This window comes from Drosophila miranda, chromosome 4, assembly GCF_003369915.1.
Source record: "Drosophila miranda strain MSH22 chromosome 4, D.miranda_PacBio2.1, whole genome shotgun sequence".
Classification (NCBI taxonomy): Eukaryota; Metazoa; Arthropoda; class Insecta; order Diptera; family Drosophilidae; genus Drosophila; species Drosophila miranda.
This window is the reverse complement of record NC_046677.1, coordinates 1,289,488-1,312,201: the sequence shown is the minus strand read 5'-3', so window position 1 is coordinate 1,312,201 and position 22,714 is coordinate 1,289,488. Positions and strand designations below refer to the sequence as shown.

Genomic DNA, 22,714 nt, shown 5'->3' with positions numbered 1-22,714 from the left:
TACATGATATAGAAAAATGATTGGCAATGACAACATTTCGTTGAGATTGTTTAAAAACTCAGAGAAAAGTTAATTAGAAACCCACGGAAACATAGCTATCAGATCATACTTCAAATCAGCCGACCGTGTGCGCACCCAGCAAAGCTGATGCTTGCTTTAGAAAGTTTGGATCTCAATTTTGAAACCTACTTAAACTCAGTTCCGCTTTATGCTCCTCTTATAGCTACAGTTTGAGCGAGTCCTTAGAACTTCAGAGATTTTGTAGAGTTTCTTGTTAGGTTAGGTTAGGTTGAGGCAGCTATCGGGCTACCTTTTCCTGCCTAGCTTACAGAGCTCGGAGGTCGGCCATGTTTGCCGAGTTATGCGACATCGTGACACTATTTGCCACATATCGTCCGTTAGTCGCTTGTATTGCTCTTTTATAATGAGCTTACAGGTGGCATACAGATATCCTCCTTGTCTTGGAGAAGGGGGATTGTAGTGCCAGATCTGGCCAGCTCGTCCGCTATACAGTTGCCCGGGACCCAAATCAGGCTAATAGCAAATTGCTGAGACATCTCGTGCAGAGATTTGCGGCAGTCTGCCACGGTGGCCGAGTTCGAGGAAATCGCACTTAGCGATTTGATCGCAGCCTGGCTATCGCTATAAATGTTTAGCTTGGTTGCCGTAACGGCAACCGCTTGTAGGCAGTCTAGAGCCTCCCTGATTGCTATTACTTCCGCTTGAAAGACACTGCAATGATCTGGGAGCCTGAAGGAATGCCTTATGTTTAGCTGTTCAGAGTAGATTCCTCCTCCGACTCTGTCGTCCAGCTTCGATCCATCCGTGAAGGTGCTTATGGCCCTATCTGGTCCTGGGAATCTCTCGAGCCATTCGTCTCTGTGAGGGATGATTGTGTTGAAGGGAACAACTGGGTACTCTCTTGGGGACGATATTGATGTTCTTTAATATGGGTGAGTGACCTATGCGCTGTGGCACCCATTGATTTGAGTCTTAAAGACGTATTGGTGCTGTTTCTGCCCATTTGCGGTGGTGCGATGAGCTCCACTGATGCATAGGGCGGCAGTTCGCTGAACTTTTTTTCTGTTTTACTTTGCCCCATTTCTCTTCCATCTGTTTTGCCGTAGCTGTTATTGTGCTTTCACCTTGATCATTGACTGGCAACATGATAGACGCTTGATCCTCCAACTGCAGTATAACCTATCGTTGTTAGTGACCTTGACTCTTAATCACTTCACCTTGACATTAAATTTTCATTATCATCTGTTGCATCATCTTCAACTGCCCTTTGGACGCCGCTGTCTGGTTCTCTTTCTTGGCTACCTGAAGCCTTGCTCATCTTGCTCAAGACGTCTTGGTTTTCAACTTTGAAAAATTAATTTCAGCTTTCAAACGTAGCTGCAGTTCGGCTTTCAAACCACTTGTCGGCAAGCCAATTCATTCCTTAGTTGCTCAAGCTTTAATTCTCTGAATTTAATTATGCCCCACTTCTGACGCCAAGTGTTACTAGTGTTGGGTAGGTTAGGTTAGGTTGAGGCGGCTGTCGGGCTCGCTCAGAGCCCGTCACACTTAGGCCGGTTTCGGCCCGTTGTGATACCGCATACAGTGGCGAGCACATGTGGATACATGTTTATCACTTTTCACTTTAAGCGCCTGTAAAATCTTTAAAAATGAATCAATCCTTGTGATTTTTTTTTAAAGATTCTTTAATTTAGTTAGAATGAAAAACGACAATAATTTCAATTCAAAGAGATCCTTTTCCTTAAGAGATTTTAATTTGTTCAAAAACTGAGCATGTATCCACTTTTGCACGTTTCATATTTTTTTTACTTTAATAATTTTTTAAAAATATTTGTTCCAAAAGGCCTTAGCTTTTATCATATTCTGAATAAGTATTGACATACTCTCGACTAAATTTAGTAGGTGCTGGCCAGGTATCATGCGCCACTCCGACTTCACGCGCTCCCAAAGACTCACCCAATCCCTTTGGTGCAGACTCGTACTTTTCCAATGTTTTTTAAACAGAGCCCATCGATTTTCAAAGGGATTTAGATCTGGGCTATTGAGCAGGCCAGTGGATTAAGTGAAAACTCGAGTTATTGGGACGATTTTTCGCGAATTTAGCCGTGTGTGTGGGGCTACCGTCTGGCTGGAAAGTGATCTCGGATATGGGAAAGACACATTTGTCTATAAAATTTGACAAAATGGGTTCCTAAATATCAAGATATTACTCTTTCTTTATTATTCCATCGATTTTAACCAATTGGAGAACGTTCCACCAAGTGTAGCAGCCCTACACCGTCAGGCTTCCTCGTCCATGCTTTATTGTTTCCTTGACCTGATGATTTTTCAGCTTTCCACGTGAGCGGTATCAGTAGTTTTCATTTCGATCAGACTTAAAACGGTTTATTTGGTATATCTGACCCAATTAACTTCTTACAATCTTCCGTGGTCCAGTTCCTATGCTCCTCGCTAAATATAAGGTGCGCAGCCACTTTTTGTGAGAGAGGGCAGGTTTTCTCTGGCTATCTGCCGGTGTCAGGCCGATCGTACGCAGAGCGTCCACTCATGGAACGTTCTCCAATTGGTTAAAATCGATGGAATAATGAAGAAAGAAAGGCTGAGCCCAAGTGCTTTAGCCTTCTTCTGCTGAGAGCTGGGCAGGAGCAGAACAGGTGTTCCACTGTCTCCTCCTCTTCCTCGTCTCTACAGCTGCGACAAAAATCGTTATGTGGGGCCCCCAGCCTGTTAGCGTGGGTGCCTATTAGCCAGTGTCCCGTGAGGGAGCGTATGACTACGCTGCACCTTTTCCTGCTTAGCTTGCAGAGCTCGGAGGTGCGCTTCTTGACCATGGTCGGCCATGTTTGCCGAGTTATGCGACATCGTGGCACTATTTGCCACATATCGTTTGTTAGTCGGTTGTATTGCTCTTTTATAATGAGCTTACAGGTGGCCATTGGCATACAGATATCCTCCTTGTCTTGGAGAAGGGGGATTGTAGTGCCAGATCTGGCCAGCTCGTCCGCTATACAGTTGCCCTCGATGTCTCGGTGGCCCGGGACCCAAATCAGGCTAATAGCAAATTGCTGAGCCATCTCGTGCAGAGATTTGCGGCAGTCTGCCACGGTGGCCGAGTTCGAGGAACTTAGCACTTAGCGATTTGATCGCAGCCTGGCTAACGGCAACCGCTTGTAGGCAGTCTAGAGCCTCCCTGATTGCTATGACTTCCGCTTGAAAGACACTGCAATGATCTGGGAGCCTGAAGGAATGCCTTATGTTTAGCTGTTCAGAGTAGATTCCCCCTCCGACTCTGTCGTCCAGCTTTGATCCATCTGTGAAAATGTTTATGGCCCCATCTGGGCCTGGGAGTCCCTCGAGCCATTCGTCTCTGTGAGGGATGATTGTGTCGAAGGGAGTGACTGTGTACTCTCTTGGAACTTGGTAGTCTGTTTTTGAGGGGACGGTATTGCTATTATTTAATATGGCTGAGTGACCTATGCACTGTGTCACCCATTGATCTGAGTCTCTTAGACGTATTGCTGCTGCTTCTGCCCGTTCCTTTCCTGCGAGGTCAAGGCTCTGTAGGCATAGGATGGCATTTAGCGCATCATTTGGGGTGGTGCGAAGAGCTCCGCTGATGCATAGGGCGGCAGTCCGCTGGACTTTGCCCAGTTGCTTGGTGATCGCCCTTTTTGATAGGGCCGGCCAACCGGCCGGGACTCCTCACTGGAGTTGGTCCACGTGCCGTCATTCCTTTTAAGATACCCTACCGAGGGGTTAGTTTTTGAGAGAATCTTACGAAGCCTTGCGGCCTCTGACGTTTCCTCAATTTCCCAGCAAAATTTTGCCAAGAGGCCCTTTTTTCTTTCCTTGTTTCCTTTTTATATAGTGACAGACTGATTTTGTAGTCTGCCCAGTGGTGCTCCTCGCTCGAGCTTTTGGCCCTGTTGAAGAGGGTCCTGCAGCTTTTACGTAGGATGTCTATTTGTTTTGACCACCAGGGGGGTTTCTTTTTCCCCCTAGGTTTGCTAGAGGGGCATGCTGCCGCGAGGCTTTGTTGCGTGCTTCTGTGAACCTGTTCACTAGACGATCTAGGTCGTCTTTTGTGTCCGGGCATGTTGGTGTTTTCGAGGGGAGTTAGTCCTCCAGGGCTGAGCTATATTTTTCCCAGTTGGCTTTCCTGGGATTAGTGTAGTCTTTAGGTTTCGGACACTCGAGGGATAGTATGGTCTCGATGTATTTGTGGTCAGAGAAAGAGTGGTCATCAAGGACTTGCCAACTCTTGACTATGTCTAACAGTTTGTGAGACACTAAGGTGAGGTCAATAACCTCCTGTCGATTTTTAATTATAAAAATGGGGTCATTGCCCCGATTACAAATAAATAGATTAGAGTTAAGGATGAAGCTGAAAAGTGACTCACCCCTTACATTTGTGTTCGAGCTCCCCCATTGAGTGTGGTGAGCGTTGGCATCGCAACCTATCAGTAGGTCTATGTCCGACCTCTCGCTGTCGCTGGCTAGTTTGCGAACAAGGTCGTTTGGAGGATCGTTTTCCTCATGGGCCATGCAGCCTAAGATGTGTCCCTTTCAGCTCTAGGCTTGCCGCCGTGTTGTCGCTATCGCTATAATCATGGAGCAGAAAGATATTAAAGTGCTTTCTGGCGAGAATGCAGGTGCGGGTTTTACCTTCATGTTGAGCTACAATTATCTTGTACTCCTTCGACCCTAGTCCACAAACCTTGTCTCCCACTATCCAAGGTTCCTGGATTAGGGCTACGTCTGCTCCGCTCTCTTCGAGGTGGAGTATAAGAGCAGCGGATGCTGCTTTACAGTGGTGGAGATTGATCTGAAGGATCCTCAAGCACATCCTTAGTGTTCTCCACCACTGTAATATCGGCATCTGGATCGTCCTCGACTTCCTCGTGGCAATACATCGCCTCGAAGTCGCATCTCCATCGGTGGAGTAGACGCTTTGTTGAGGACGCTGCTTTTCCAGCAGCTCGAAGCAGCGGTCGGCCAGTGCCGCTTCCACCCACTTCCACTGGTTTCTAGGTATCCGGGAGTCCGCGCTTCCTTTGTCCAGGACGCCAATCAGCGTCCTTTCTCTGGCAATCTGCGCGAATGATGTGTTAGGCAGCACTCTGGAGCGCTTCGGTGTCGGCCCCGGAGTCTCTTGTGAGCGCTGCCTTTTTGGCTGAGGGGCTTCCTTCTTCGGTGCTTCCTTGCCAATGTTCGGCAGCACCTTCGAGGCCCACTCAACCTTCTTTATCCATTTGTCCGTCGGGCTGGACATCTGGCTTGCGCTCTGCCGACGGAGTATATTGCCAGCACTCCTTCTATCGGCATATGTAAATGGCTTGGCTTGGACACTAGTAGATGGTAAGTCATCAGCAGGCAGGGCAGCCGCAGGATTGCATAGCCACTCTGCCAAGGTATCGGTTTTGGGAGCCAATTCACCACCCACCCCGAATCCGGGATGGGACACCTTTGGGCTCTCCCTAGCGTCGACCGCCGCGCAGGTTTTCAGTGCTAGTTTGCGGGTTGGGCCAGGCCTTTGGGCCGCTGCCTTCCGCTGTTTGGGATTGCTCCCTGTTGGCATTTGGGGAGTGCCAGACTCATTTTGTTTTGTTTTCAAATCTTCCATTCTTTTCCCACGAGCTGCAGAGAAGGGGTACGGTCCGTCCGGGCAGAGATCCACGTTGCCCGGATAAGGCATACTTAGGTCAGGGGGCTGCCAAGTCCCTGAGCTCTCCGTTAAAGATTGGGCTAGTTTTATATACCGGGCCCCCAGCCAGGCTGACTCTCGGCACGGGTCGAATAACACTCTTAGTCCGGCCCGGTGTGAGCTGAATGTGGGGGTTGGGATGAGGGAGTGTAGTGTGTAGGGATAGAGGAGTGTGTGAGCTACTTATACGAGGCGGCACCACAAGCGTTCAGTCAGTGTTGCTATTTCGGGAACACCCGCTGGCTGTCCGGGGCTGCTTATTTTCGGTACTCTCCCTAGGGATGTCCGCTTATTCGCAGCTGACCTACCTATATGAACTGTATATAGGTAGGTCGTTCGCTATCCGCAACCTGCGACCCGTCCGGTGGCCTCAGCTAGGCCCCCTTTGAGCCACCTCACGAGCTCTTCAGACCAGATAGTGTTGGGTAAACATCGTTAAATTTACTGAATAAGTTCGTTCGTTCATTTTCATGCCGTGAACTAAGTCGTTCTATTAGTTCGTTCCTTTTTGTTCATCTTAATCATTCTATTATATTCAACATTATTTATTATTCATCGTTAGTTTTAGTTCGTTCTATTTTTTGTATTGGTATTTTTGTTCTTAGCTAATTTTTAAGGTCGAATTCTATCTTTAAGCTTAAATTTAAATAATGCACTACAATTCATTGACGTTTTAACTTCGTAAATTTACTTTACGATGCTGTGTAGGCAGAATAACTGTCTTCAGTACTTCCACTTCCTTGCCGTTCAATTGTATCGAGAGAAGCTGGGTGTTTCAACTTCAAATGCGGTGTCAAATTGCTCTGTGAACTTCGGGCCATACTTAACTACGACTTGTAGTACTTGCACTTTGCCTTCTTCTCGTCTATAGCGTCGAAGTGATTCCATAAATCACTAAATTTACCTTTAAGCGACATTTTAAAACAGTTTTATTTGTCTTTAAACTTTCTTGCCAGAGTCCGCCAAAACAAAATGTGAAAGAGGGTTTTTACCAGCTTAAAAAAAAACGAGCAAAACGAAATGAGCAAAACAAAAAGAGCTGCCATACCACCTCAAACATAGCGAACATCTTCACTTCCTTTTCATCCGCGAGCGAGACCGGTCGTGTTTTTTCTTAGAAGTCTGAAAAGTGACTTTTTGCAAGCAACAAAGGCTTAATTAAAAGTGGTAGAAAAGATTGGATCATTGTTTCTTTCATACAAATCTTTATCAATAAATAAATTTTTCCTCTTTTCATTTCCCAAAGGAGAGGTGAGTCTTTGGCAATCTGGTAAAACCAGCAAGTATGGCGGACGCCGGTCACTCGGTGTCTGCCAAATTGAAACCCCCTGATCAGGGGGCAAAAAGCAGCAAAATTCACACCAAAAAAACAATAGTAAAAAACTTCAGTGCTTTGAGTTCAAGTGTAAAAGGGGACATATTCGACAGCTTTACTAACGAAAAGTACCCAGCATAAAAGATGCGCAAAAATTCTTCTGCATACACTCAGAACTATGACGAAAAACACATGGACATACTAGACAGCAAGGAACAAAAAAGCGACAACACCAATACAGACATAAATAGCAAAATGCTGACAAACGATGACAGTAACAAAATGGTGGAAGTAGCTTCGGACGGTGTGACCGTTCACAATTCTCACACAAATGCTATAAATGGTTTTACTGGAAATACTGAAAGACACCTTAAAATCAAAGGAATTAAAGAAATCGTAACTCATGCGCCTACACTATACAAGATTTATTTTAAGGCTTTCAGCGAAGCAAATGATTTAGTTTTAAATGAGGATTTAAAAAATTGAATTTAGTGGTATTTATACCAAAAGACTATGTGGAATCCTATGGAGTAATTAAAGGGGTGCCCCTTGGTTTTTCAGATGATGAAATTATGGATAACATACAAATTAAGTCAATTGAAAGGTTAGCAAGAAGGCAGAAAATTACTACCGATGACAACAACGAAACTTTCAAGCTCATACCCTTAGAAACAGTCAAAATTGGTTTCGAGGGTTCAGACATCCCAGAAAAAGTATCTCTTTTTGGGATATGTGGGATATATGTTCCCAGAGTAAGGCAAGACTTGGTCACATTTCGGCCAGATGCAAATCAACTAGGAGGTGCAACAAATGCGGAGTCGAGGAGTGCAATGGTCTCAAGTGTATCCTTTGCAATGGGAAAAATCACTCAGCTATGGATAGACTGATGTGCCCAGTATGGGAAAAGGAGATAAACGTTAACAAAATAATGACAATCAAAAAAATCGCGCGTAAAGAAGTGCTTAGCACTTACTCAATCCATCAAAACTTTTCGTCGTTAAATAATTATGAAAAAAAACTATCCAAAATTAGACATAAATGAGGGAAACAAAACAAAAACGTTAAAGCAAATGAAGTTTTAAAAAAACTGTTATGCGAGCAGGTTAGTGCAGAAACCTTTGGTTCCTGCACAAAAACCTCACTATCACGTAGTGATCACGTGATCACGTACCATTTTTCGAAAGCAAAGAACTAAAAGAAAACAAATTTACCATTCAACAGATGGTTGACATGTTGTCTCGTTTAGTCGACTCAAGTGATGTGTCACATCCATCAAAAAAAGTGAACAGTACAAATGATAGCGATATGGAACATAATGTAGACAGAAACATGAACAAACAGAGAGAAACGAACCTTTTTAAAACATCTAAATAAATATGAAATTTTTACAACATAACATTCAATCTATTAAAGCCAATAACAACGACCTAGAATTCTACTTAAACAATGAAAACCTCGACTTTGCCATTCTGGCTGAAGTTTTCTCTCACGATCTCCGTTTTAGGAAACTAGCCAACTTCAATATGTTAGAAAAACATAGGACGGTTATGGAGGAGTGGCGATTGCCTATAAAAAAGACTTAAGAGTTAAAAGACTGATATATGAGACAGAGCAAGATGTAATTATAGCAAGTACCATCAACAACAAAGAAAAGTTGTTTATCACCTCAGTATATTTTGAACCTTTGTTGTCTCTTGCATCCTTCAAACAAGCGATTGACAATCTCCTTGAATCTCCTTTAGACGCATTCGGAAAAGTCATAATTGCAGGCGATTTTAACGCAAGACATACCTTTTTTGGAGACAGAACCAACAGTGGAAAGGGAACTTTTCTCATGCAAGCTACACATTCAGAAGACACATCGACTCAACATCAGGGTCTGTGCTCGATTTAACGTTCACAAAGGGCATTCATATAGAGAATTGTAAATGTCACCCAATAACCTTTAAAACAGCAGGATATCAATCCAAACTCAAAACTTTCCTTGCGAAAAACAGGCTACTGAAAAAGCTAAGCCAGTTTGAGGCTGACAAAGATATGGATAATTTAGCGAAGAACATACAACTGGAAATAAAAGCAGCTACTTATGAAATCAAAAATAAATGTCCAAAATTATGGTGGGACGAAAATTTAGCCATATTATTCAGGGAGTTTGCAGAGTCGCAGAAGAAGGCAGCTTCAGAACCCTCTTTTCAAAATTATTGTTCTGCTGTTAACCTCAAGGTTAAATGGAAAAAAGCTGTTAAAACTGTCAAAAGAACAAGCTAGCCAGGAAGTTAACAGAGTTAAATGTAAAGTCGAACACAAGAGAAGCCTGGAGATTCCTCAGAAATCTAAAAAACTGTCAAGAGGACACCTCAGAAATTTTCGACCCTGACAAAGCTGGGCCATACCTGGAATTCCTTAACGAACAAATAACCTCAGAAGCAAAAGATGTAGACGAAGAAATGTACTCAACCAAGAATAATGAAAATCCTTTCTTTTCCTTGGAAGAGTTAGAGGCTGTGTTAGTCAGAAACAGAAAAACGGCAGGAGGAATAGATCACATCACCTACGAGATGCTGAGTGCTCTAAACACTAGTAAAAAGACAAAACTTGTACATTTTGTGTGATTTTCCAGTCGAATGGAGATCTATCAGAATTGTACCAATACCGAAAAAAAAACATGGATCTGACTGACTTCAAATATTTTCGACCCATATCCGTCATTTCGGTTCTAGCCAAGACAGTAAACGGCATGGTGAAAGCTAGGCTTGAAAAGCATATACAAGAAAACAAGATTATACCTTACAGATCTTATGCCTACCAAAAAAACAAGTCTGCAGTGATGAGTATTAATGATGTTACCAATGTGGAAGCGGCGAAGAAAAAGAACAAGGAACACGTTACTCTTGTGTTTGTTGACCTCAACAATGCCTACAATTGTGTCAACCTGAAATTCTTAAAAAGACTAATGGAGAATGAGCATTTTCCTAAAACATACATTGACTTTATCATCAGTTTTATTTCTATGAGACTACTCAAAATAGGAGAAGCTGTTCAGGTAGCTCAGGGAGGAATCCCACAGGGCTCTTGTCTGTCGCCCCTCCTTTTTAATGTATACACGAAAAGACTACATCAGATCAGTGATGAAAATACTCATATGATGCAATTTGCAGATGACTTCGTTATAATCTCTCACAACAGAGAGTTTTCTGTAGCGGTTGAAAACCTTAATAACAAACTAAATGACTTTAACATTTTATGTGGTGATCTCGGTTTTAGCTTCAACCCAAGTAAATCTGCGGCAACGAATGTAGGAAAAGGACAGGTCAGAGCGGTACATATTTCTGTTGGAAATGTGCCAATACCAAATCGAAAAGATATCCGTTTCTTAGGCAAACTGATTAGCGCAAACATGTCAAATGTCAGCCATGTAAAAATGGTTAAAGAACAAACCAAAAAAGGCAACAGACTCCTTCAGCTCGCAACTACTATCAAATCAGGGCTAAAACCTAAAAAAAGTACCAACATCTTCAAAGCTTTTATTAGAACAAAACAAGAATATGCTATCACAAGTTTTTCAGACATGGGATCTCGAGCAAGCAAAGATATAGAAATAGCGCAAGCTAAATCACTCAGAAGGTGTGTTGGGGTGCCACCTGACACAAGCAAACACGAAATTTTTGTCCTCGCTGGTGTAATGCCACCTGTTTTCAGGGCGAAATGGCTTACAGCCAAAGAACTGCTTAAAATTAAAAGGTTCAATCCAACAATGTTTGACGAGCTAATACGCTCAAAAGCTGATACGAGTTACAGACGTACATTAAGAGAATTTAATTCCATCTTTGTAAACACTGAAGACTGTGATAGTGTTAACACATGTAACAAAATCCATGTATTAGACAAATTTATAACTAAGAGTGAAGATGAATACTCGGATGAAGAAATAAAAACCATGTTTTATGAGATTCTGAACAAGTACAGAAAGGACGACTGGAACATTCTATCAACAGATGCCTCAGTTACAGAAAGTACATGTGGCATAGGAATATTAGAATGGCCTAGTGGAAATATCCACAAGTACAAAATAGAAAACAGATTATCCTCAGTAGGTGCCGAACTCGTAGGCCTTAAAAAGGCCTGTCTTAAATATAATTACAAAAAGGCTGTGGATTTAAGTGATGGATTATGAGCTATTAATTTAATTAAAAACAAGAAAACAGACTCGTACCTAGTGAATGATATTCACAACATAATTAACCAATCAGACATTGAGAAACTTGACAGTCTATGGGACCCTGGTCACAAGGGTGTGGCCATCAACGAAAAGACTGACATAGCAGCAAAGGCTGCTACAAGTGAGGGGTTTACAATAAATATAAAATACAGCTACAAGGAGGCTCAAAGAGAAATTAAGAACTTTTTAGTATACAAATGGAATGAGGACTACAGGATGAAGTGCAGGACGAAGGGATCCAGCCTCATAGACATATTTCCAAATATACCCAGTAAACCCTGGCATTATTCTCTTAAATGGAATGCTAAAAGCATTAAGACCATTAACAGACTTATGACAGGACACACATACGACAAAGTCTTCCTACACAGTTTACATTAGTTATTAATCAAAAAATAGCCGCTACATCTCAAAGAGCTGGCAATTTTCATCAAAACTGCTGACTTAAACTTTTGACGCCGTTTTTCTTCATCACTTTATAAAGTAAATTCAGTTTACATTCTAAAACAGTTAATTAACTATTTTGTTTTATATACCGACCTGTCAAACTCGCCAAACTACCTCACCAGTATCCAGTATCTGATCAATGTGGCTACAGTGCTACGATCAAAATCCGATCATCCTTGAGATGATGTAAAACCAAAAAACAAAAAAAAAAACAAAAAAACAGCGAACATGAGTAACAAAAACGAACGAAATCGAATGATGAACAAAAAAGAATGACCGATGAACAAAAATAATGAACAAAAACGAACGATGAACTAATTCAGTTTGTTCACTTCCATGAATAGTTCTTTTTTGTTCGTGAGTTCAGTCTGGATTGAGGAATATAGATAAAGAGTTGTTTTTACGATTATTGGAAATTTAGGTTCCAACGAACATTGAGTTAAGACTAACTAAATTCACAGTTAATATGGCAAGACGGTATCCTTGGGATACTTGATCAACTTATTTCTTACCCCAGGAACGCTAAAATCTAAACCGGCCTAATTATGTTCTAGAAAAAACTAACTTAAAGGATTATAGTCAAGGTGTAATTTTTGTAGCTGTGCGTTTTTGAGGATATCAGTCGGAAAAGCAGATATACATAGATATTAAGAGATTGGTTCTGTTTTGTATCGTTTCAGAGGCTCAGTAATGACCATATCTGCTACTTCCTGTATCAAATATTACGAGGATTGAAGTACATTCATTCAGCAAACGTTTTACATCGGGATTTAAAGCCAAGCAATCTATTGTTGAATAAGACGTGTGATTTAAAAGTATGTATTTTTCCACTTATTTATTTAACATGTTTCCGGATTTGATAAAAAATCGTTGATAGATTTGCGATTTTGGATTAGCCCGAATTGCAGATCCTGAGCACGACCATACTGGCTTTCTAACAGAATATGTTGCTACTCGGTGGTATCGCGCACCTGAAATTATGCTCAATTCCAAGGGATACACAAAATCTATTGATATCTGGTCCGTTGGGTGCATTTTGGCTGAAATGTTAAGTAATCGACCAATATTCCCTGGAAAACATTATCTGGACCAACTAAATCATATTCTTGGTGTCTTGGGATCTCCATCGCGCGAAGATTTAGAGTGCATTATTAATGAAAAGGCATGTAAAACTCATACTTGAATGTAAAATATCGTAAACATCTTCGGATTTCAGGCACGTAACTATTTGGAGTCTTTGCCTTTTAAGCCAAATGTTCCATGGTCGAGACTTTTCCCAAATGCCGATCCCTTGGCTTTAGATCTTCTTGGAAAAATGTTGACATTTAATCCGCACAAACGAATTCCAGTTGAAGAAGCCCTTGCACATCCCTACTTAGAGCAGTATTATGACCCTGGAGATGAGGTACTATGAATGGTAGTAGAGGATAAATTGCCATGTATTATATTTATTTATCACGTACTCAAATGTTTTTCCATTTTTTTCCTAGCCTGTTGCCGAAGTACCATTTCGTATAAATATGGAAAATGACGATATATCTCGAGACGCCTTAAAGTCATTGATTTTCGAAGAAACTTTGAAATTTAAAGAACGACAGCCAGAACAAGCAATTTAAGAAAACAAATAATATATTTTTATAAATAAAAAGCACCTTTTTATATTTTGTTTAGTTGTTTTAAGTAAAACTACATCCACTTCGTGATTTATATGTTTGCAATCACTTTCCATCATTTTAATGGGTAATATTTTTTAAGAAAACTGGCTGTAATAATTTTTAATATATTTGATAACTGATAACTACAAAATTAGAAATTACAGTTCTATATGAGAACAAATTACACTAGTTTACAACGATTGCAGGTAAAATTACAAAAAAATCACGAAAGTTGAGAAAGTAGCTCCAAAATAATGATGGTTTTTCATGATAAAAAAATTATTTTACTTTAATATAACAGTCATAACTGTTCTTTTCAGTGGAAGATTTTGAGTATCAAATTTCTATAGAATAATTCCGATCATCTCCTTTAATTCTATTGATAAATATAGCTTAAATTTTACCTTAAATTTCTAAAATTTATATTAAATACTGGATTATACTATTGATGACACAAAAAGAAGAATTTCACTGATTTTAATTATTGGTTAGTAAAAAAATGTTAAAGTAGAACGGAATATGTTAAAGTTGGATGTCGTTTGTTTATCGATAACAGAAAGGGAAACAGAAAGCCATCGATATCACTAGCACATTCTGTTATTATGAAAGAGACGTACGTATCAGCGATAAGACTATCATGTATATCTTATCAACTATAAACAGCATAATTGGAAAATTTGAGCAGAAGTTGTTGCTTTGATTACTGGTTTGTGCAAAATACATTTGAGTTTTTTCCGAAAAGATTGGGCCGATCGAATTGGTTTTTCCGTTGGTAAGGAAAATTTGAAGTTCGAGCTAATTGTTAAACAATAAAAAATAATCGTTCCACCTTTACATGCTTGGACTTTTAAAAAATGTTTTGCCAAAAGATGGGGATTTATTTCGTTAATGCTAAGTCAGTAATGCTAATCACCAGTGAAAGCTCTAAAAATAAAAAAAATTTCTTTATTCTCTTTATTTTATAATTACTCGCATATTTTTAGCGGATTTTTCAAGGGTGCCCAATACAGGAAACAATTTTTTTTTTGTTTTTTAAACAATTTTTTTTACTTTACTAAATTTTGAATAAAATCTGAATTTTTGAAGTAATTAATTTAGTTAATTTAGGTACCTGCAGTTACCTAAGACCTCACGATTTTTATTCGTATTGATGTTTATATATTATATAATTTGTTAAAACTTAGGCAAAAACAAAACCTCTCAACCGTCACATTTCCCTTATATTAAATTTTCAATGATTAATTTTAACATTTTATCAAAAAAAAAAAAAAAGGTGGACATCTGTCTCTAAAGATTAACTTTATATTCTCTCATTTGGATCTCTTCTCGCATAATCTTGGTGCTGACATCGACGAACACGGTGATCGTTTTCAACAACAATTAAAGACAATGGAACGTAGCTATCAAGGTTCTTGGGACGAAGCAATGATCGGTGAATTTTGTTGGATTCTAATTAGAGAAACTTACACTAAACATAAAAAGAAAACCAAATCAATTATAGCTTAAAAGATTTTAAATCAAAACGAGGGGGAACGTTGTGAGTTGGTGCGGACACCGCAACTCTAAAGTTATACCCGATACTAAGTCAGTATGGCTCTCCTCCGGCAGACGCCGCTAATATTAAACGACACGATAAGGAGTGCGTGCGAGAGAGACAGAAAATCAGTCTGAGCGTGACGTCGGGCGCTGCGTAGCCAGTGCAAATTGATTTGTTCCTTTTGGCTATAAAAATTATCTGATCTGGTCCAGATTCAGCAATCTGATAGATATGGTCGTTATCTATGATTCTGCGTTTTTAGTTTTCTCGAATGTGCAATATTGTGGATGCAACAGATTTTCGTCCTTTGTGGGGGCGGAAGGGGGTGGGGCGAAATTCTGAGATATACGTTTTATAGTGAGATCTAACAGAAGTGCGGATACCAAATTTCGTTACTCTAGCCTTAATAGTCTCTGAGATTTGTGGATGCCCCAGATTTTCGTCCTTTGCGGGTCGGAAGGGGGTGTGGCGAAATTTGGACACGAAACGGTCAAGGTCCGATATCACAGGAGTGTGGATACCAAATTTGGTTGCTCTGGCTCTTATAGGTTCTGAGATCTTTGAACTCATATTTTGCAATTGGCAAAACCGACCATGAAACCTGTGTGTTAGAGAGAGACAGAGCGAGAAAGAATGAAATTGTTTTCTTGATTCTGGCTATAATAATTATACGATCTGGTTGAGATCTTACATTCTAAAACATATAGTCATCCTCTACGATTCTGCGTTTTTGGTTTTATCGTATCTTTAAAAATGTGGATGCCACAGATTTTCGTCCTTTGTGGGGGCGGAAGTGGGCGGGGCGAAGTTTTGAAATATTTTTGTAGCAGTGACATATCACAGAAGTCTGGATACAAAACATCGTTGCTCTAGCTCTTATAGTCTTTGAGCACTAGGCGCTGAAGGGGACGGACAGACGGACGGACGGACAGACGGACAGACAGACATGGCTCAATCGACTCGGCTATTGATGCTGATCAAGAATATATATACTTTATGGGGTCGGAAACGATTCCTTCTGGACGTTACACACATCCACTTTTACCACAAATCTAATATACCCCAATACTCATTTTGAGTATCGGGTATAATTATGTATCTCTTCTATAAAATAGTTTTGGGTCGCTGTCACTCCATCAAGTTTATTTTTTTTGGTTGCTCTTTAAACTCTCATCCGTTTTATTAGACGTAGTCAGTACTACAGCAGTGATATTTGAGACAAAATATTTTCTGCACATAAATTCTTGATAAATTGCATTCCGTAGAAGGTTTCTTTTTTTTTTTTTTCTTAAGCAAGTGATACGGGTGTTGGCGCACGAGCAAATCAAGTGTGCAGGGATAAAATATATATTTTTTGCCAACGTTTCCAACACGTTTACTAGAAATAACAATCTCGCGCTGCTTGATTCGGCGATCATGCAATATTTTGTATTTAACTACCATTTCTGGTAGGGAGGGAGCTGATTCTCCATGAACTTCGTCCGACTCATTTTTAATTTCTTCATTGGATTTCTTAAAAAAAAAAAAAAATCTTGTGACAGTTCTATATTTGATTTGACTCATTTTGACGACAATGCAAAAGTGACAGTGCTAAAACTCCCGTCAAAATTAGTGACAAGCTTTATCAGCAACCAGCTGACAAAAATCACTAGTCGAATAAAGTATTCATGGGTGGTTAAAAATGTGTTCTTTTGGTAAGAACGATTACTTATCAGCACGTTCTCGTAGAAACCTGTTTTTATTCTAAATTTAAAAAAAAATTAAGTAAAAATATGATATATTCATCAATAGCGCTAAAGGCAATGATCGGGGATACAAACATCCCATAAATAGTTGATTGGATATCTAATTACCTTAAATTTAAAACAAAAATATATTGTAATTCGTTCCTTAGAAATTATAGTTAGTTAATAACATATGTAGTTACTTTCATGTAAAACAACTTTTTTATAATGGAAAATATGAAAAGCCATCAATATCTTTAAAAAATGTTTGGATTCAGCGCGAAATTTTACGTGGAAAATGAGATACAAATGTCGTGGATTGCAAATTTTGTTTAAACTTGTAATCTTAACTTACAAATAGATATTTCCTTATTATTTTAATACACGTGCACCGAAGATTGAATTGCGAACAGGAAGCAGTTCCGATTTTACTCAAGTGATGATATATATTATCCTATTATCTTGATCAGCATCCAAAGCACGTCTTCCTTATGGTCAAGTCCGTCAATCTGTTGTCGAAAAGTTTTCTTAGGCTATATTAAGGTTCTACTAGAGGCATTCGTCAAATTACGTTGTTGAATTAAATCCTAAAAATAGTCAGCTGAAGAAATGATTTAATGGGCTGATTTGAAGACCAAATCAAAGACATGAGTATAGACATATTAGTCTTTATTGCCTGCATCAGTCTTCATTTTATTATTCATCTTATAACCAAAGATGTGAGGAACTACATTGAAAACGTTTTAAATTTGCGCCACCTTGACCTATTAAATTTTCAGTTCTCATTGAAGTGGCATGCCTTTTCTTCAAAGTATGTTAGTACCTATTTCAGATGAAATCATTGTCTTTTCCAGTTCGAATGATTCAAAGCTGTACATACGTAATAACCAAATACGTGAGCAGTAACATCACGGATATAGTGGAACTAACACATCTTATAGGGACGATCGATAAAGAACTATTATTTGGTTTTCTTTAAATAATACAACCCAACTATTTGTTGTCTAATATGTGTTACTTACTGGAACACAGTTTTTTTTAACTATTATAATTGTATCGAACAGTTATTGCAAAGGTATTAAAATCTGAGGCACAAAAAAGAAAAAATGTTATAACAAACACAAACCGTCTTTCTCATAACTTTGGAAGAAAATTATTATTGTAATTTTTACTAACATGTTTCTTCCTCAATGTTTCAGTATGTAAATGTTTAATAATTGTAATTATAGTTCTGTGTTGTAACTTTATTTGATTAACTTTATCTCTAGTCTGCGTTAAAAATAATGCATGTTAATTAAGTGTTCTACTTTTTCTATTATAATATTTTATTATTATTTTCTTGTCTCTTTTTAAGTTATAATTAATGTTTGCATCGGCTAAGAACTTGTTAAGGCTTTGAAATGTTGAACCACAGTTAGGCATTTTCTAACATTCCATTGATTTACATTTTAGCGACCAGTGAAGTGAGAAAGTCAAGGCTACTCTCTTTGCAAGCAATACATTTTAAGAAAAAATCTTCGTGTTAAACCAACTAATAATACAATTTTTATTTAGATATTGATATTTTAGCTTATTATTATTTATTCAATTACATATGAATACTAAAGCGTTTCAAACACCATAATTTATATATATTCTTCATCAGCATAAACAGCAGCGTCATCTCTGTCTGTCTGTCCGTATGTCCGTTTTGTTTGACGCCTAGTACTCAGAGACTGGAGCAACCAAATTTTGTATCCAGACTCCTGTGATATCACACCGAACACGGAGAATCAAATCAATCAAAAAACAGTTTTCCCCTTTGCAAACAGCGACACAAAAAGACATATAAAATATATTGTATAAATTACATAAATCATAAGCTCACATATACACTCCACGACTCTTGAATACGACACACTAAAATGTACACTTTAGGCACCAATATTTCCGGCCCAAGCCAAAGAAAACGGTGAATTTGAATTTTCCTCAAATCTCGATTCAATTTAGCATAACAAAAAAAAAATAGCAATATTCATCAAATTAGATTGAGGAAAAAAATTTACATTTTAGTGTGTCGTATTCAAGTGTCGGTCCTGGCTCAGGACCGGGTATAAAATAGAGCCGCGGCATATTAGCAGATGTTTAAAAAATGTCGTTCACAGGTTTATTGATTAATATATTCAGCCAGGCTCCGTTTTTCACATTCACAAAAGTTTCCCGATTTACTTTTGAATACATATAAATTGGGGCTCCCGTTTTCACATCCCGCAAGATTTCTTCGTTTTCAAAACGAATACATTTTCGTTGACGAAATGAAAAGTAAACGGCTTTTTATACAACGATACGAACCTTAATTGCAAAAGGAAAAAAATATATGACTTGAAAAACGGAGCCTGCCTGAATATACATATATACATACATGTATACATATACATTGAAAATAACACTAACATTACCTGAATAATTCGAACAGTCGTTCAGAATCATTCGAAAATATGTTCTTAAATTTGGCTGAGAACTTCTTCTTCCGTTGGGTCAAAATTAACGAAAAATTACAAAAATATTCTACAAAATGCAGTGCAGTAGAATCTCACAAATTTGATCTGTCCAGAAATTAGAACTGGTCGTTTTAACGATATAAGAACCTGTGTTTATAATTCCTGGACTTTTTTATTTTATTTTTTACTACAAACTATTATTTTTGGATTGTCAAATCTCTTAAAGATAGTTGACATCAATTAAAAAAAAAAATCATACAAACAAACAATTCGAAATTTCTGATTTAATGCTAAAAAAAAAAACAATTAAATAATAATAAACAAATTCAATAATGAGGCAGACTCCGGTTTTCACTTTGGCAAAAATATTACGATATACTTTTGAAAACAAACCTTTTGTTCCGCAATTTTCAAAAACGCAAGATTTTTCCGTTTTCAAAACATTTTTCTCGCCGAAATAATAATTATCCGTCATTTTATATACAAAAAACGAATCTTAATTGCAAAAGGAACAAAATATATGACATTTTGATGCATTAGCATAAATTTAACCGAACTTCAAATTTGGTGTATTCAAATAAGTATATATATATATTTTTTGTAGTATTTTATCTTTTTCTGTGATAATAAAGTGGTTCTAATTTGTGATAATTTACTGTACAAGGTTGTTTTATAAGTTTTGCAGTTCGATTTAATTCCATCCCTGAAGTGAGAATCCGGAAATGCCTAAAAATACGCTTCCACAGCTGTTTGACCTCATCATTTGATGAAAAATTTTTTCGACGCATGAATTTTTTAGGTTTGGAAACAGATGGAAGTAGCTTAGGGCCAAATCTGGTGAATACCGTGAATCCTCCAAAAATTCAAACTTTAATGCATAGATTTTAGCCATTGTTAAAATTCTCTTGTGAATTGTCCTGATGAAAAAGGATTCAGAATATATTATTTTACCAGTTTGCAAGTAAACCACAAACAAAATTCCTTGGCCGATTTCTGGACACTAGACGAAAAGCCGGGTTCACACCACTCATTCGCCTCTTGTTTTCATTCAGGATCATGGTGATAGACCCAAGTCTCTTTCATAGTGATGCATCGACGCACAAAATCCACCTCATCCATTTGAAAACGCCCTAAATATTGCTGAGAAAGTCGTTTTTTTTTTTAATTTATTTTTTTTTTATTTTTAGCGAATGCGGCACTCAGTTTGTACAGAGATTTCTGAAATCCAATACTTCAGCCAAAATATTTTTTACACTGCCCAATGAGATGCCTAGGGCTTCTTCTTTTAGTCACTCGACGATTTTCCAATACGAAATCATGTATTGTTTCTTCGTGTTCAGGTGTTGTTGCTGACTTTGGACGTAAATTAAATTTAATTAATTAAAGGCGAGGAGTCCTTATATACTTACAATATTCGTTCATAAATTTCCTTTGTTTTTAAACCATCCAAAAAAAAAAATCAATCCCTGCACGGTAATTGATTTCATATTAGGGATGCACCAACATAAAAAAAAAAATATGTTAGTCGCAACGCACTCTCATATCGAACCGTAAAACATATTGAACAACATTGTATTTGGCTGGAGAATGGCTTAAATCGTAGAAAAAATATTTCTGCAATGTAAAATTTCAATGAGGAAAGTATTTTCGTGTGATTCTATATGACTCCATGACGAAAGATAATCTTAGAAAAACCTATAATGTAAAAAAGTTAGTGTACGTCTGCAGCTAAATCAATGTTGGGCTGTTTAATTGTATTTTGCTTATATAGTCGTACGAATGATTTTCATAAGCATTCCAGCAAAACGTAAATTGGTATAGTAGTAATATATTTTAAATAATGAAAGTACTTCTAATACGGCATACTACCAGATTGCAAATTTTATTAAATTTAAATCGGGTTTACAGCTATTAAGTCAAATTATGTCGCTCTTAAAAAAGGGTCTTAAAAAAATCTTAAGTCCTAAGAAAATATGTCTTAATATGATATTTTTAATTTCAAACAATTTTAAACAATTTTATGGAAAACGTGGTTTGTCATCAGTTCATTTATTTGAGTGTTTGATTTCAAAGACACCAGACAAGATTATAGAAATAATTTGTCTCAGGACAGTGCTAAAACTGGGGACCATTCCGCGTGGCACTTGAAATTATGTCTGATGAACTTAGATTTCAAAGTAATCGTCTATTCAAGCAGGAATCTGGTTTGGTTCTAAAGATAACATTAAAAATTTTTGTACATACATATTATGACAAGTTTTTACATAACTCAAATGTGTGATGAAACACAGCTAATGGCAGTCCCCATGAAATTTTGCTAGCATTTTTTTTTATTGGTAAATCTAAAAATTCAAAAAATAGTAGTTCGGAATACTTAACAAATAATTTTTTATTCATTTTTCAAAAACAAATATTTTATGTTTATCTCTTAAAACTTAGAAAACCTATGTAATTTCACATTTTTCATTATTTCAACATATTTGACTTAGGTATATGTTTTAATTTTTTGCTTGATCTTCAACAGTAAAAGTCATCTACGTTGATAATTTTAAGGCAAATCCCGTAACTGCTGGAAAAACGACGCTCTGGTATTAAAGAAATGTGTGTACTACTCTGATTAGTTTGGCTTAGTTGGAAAGAATCAGTTGAAATACGGAAATAATTTTTACAGCTAATGACCAAATATGTAGAAAATTTCTGAAAGAAAATAAACAAAATTTATGTTATTCTCTAAAACCGAATTATACGAAATTTTGTTAGATCCACATACTATATTCTTACATACTATATTCATATTTTTTCTGTTCAGTAAAATAACCAATGCCATTAACTTAATAGTTGCACTAAAACTATTACAAAAAAGTTTTTTCCATTGTATGTATTTACTTCTAGTTTCGAAAATTTGTTGTCAAATCTAATTAAATTCAACACCTCAAAGAAAAATAAATATACATATGTGAATTTATCGAAGTTTTCCATAAATTAAAAGGATTTTATTTTTTAATATTATACATAGACGCAATGGGGTACACTTGAACTCCAACTATAGGTGTATTAATCAAGCTATTAAAATATACCACAAAATAACAAAATTCCAAGAAAAAAAACTTTGTTTATGAGTATCGAAAATTGTAATCATTTTTATGGTTGATCGTAAGTATCACAATAACATATGTATGTACATTGTACTTGTTAAAATTGTTATTCACTTTTATATAAAACAAACATACCAACTTGATAGAAAAAGAAGAATTCATTTTCTGATTTTTTGAAGTTTATATTAAAGTATTTATGATAAAGAAAATAAATATTCTTAAAAAGTGTAATAATTTACAAGCCACACTAGTGTTTTTTGTGTGATGAAATAAATTGAACAAATAAAAGTGCAAAGAGTTGGAAGGTCGTCGTGTATTACGGTAACCATGCAATTTTTAAAAAGCCTTAATCTCGCTAACTTTTTAAAAACGAGATCGGTCTTACACGATTATAAATCTGCTCTCTTAACACGATGAAAACCTCATTCTTACACGATTGCAAAATTTTTATATTTTTTGTAGTAGACTTATGCGTGAGAACTTTTGTGTATGTTTAACTACTTATTGGGTGCGTGTA

At 37.5% G+C, this 22,714-nt stretch overlaps 1 protein-coding gene across 5 annotated transcripts in view; it reads left to right on the top strand.

Annotated features, from left to right (window-relative positions):
• LOC117189168 (mitogen-activated protein kinase ERK-A) overlaps positions 1–21,644 on the top strand; it is a 43,105-nt gene extending 21,461 nt beyond the window's left edge. For 2 of the 5 annotated variants that reach the window (XM_033394238.1, XM_033394237.1), the window contains exons 5-8: positions 12,387–12,521; positions 12,584–12,868; positions 12,923–13,111; positions 13,197–13,771. In XM_033394238.1, coding sequence (XP_033250129.1) covers positions 12,387–12,521; positions 12,584–12,868; positions 12,923–13,111; positions 13,197–13,322 — 735 coding nt within the window. In that variant the 3' untranslated portion in view covers positions 13,323–13,771. Of the gene's footprint in view, positions 1–12,386; positions 12,522–12,583; positions 12,869–12,922; positions 13,124–13,196; positions 13,772–21,626 lie in introns of those variants that run through there. The other 3 variants (XM_033394239.1, XM_033394240.1, XM_033394241.1) reach the window with 3 other exon arrangements.
• The last annotated feature ends 1,070 nt before the right edge of the window (positions 21,645–22,714 follow it).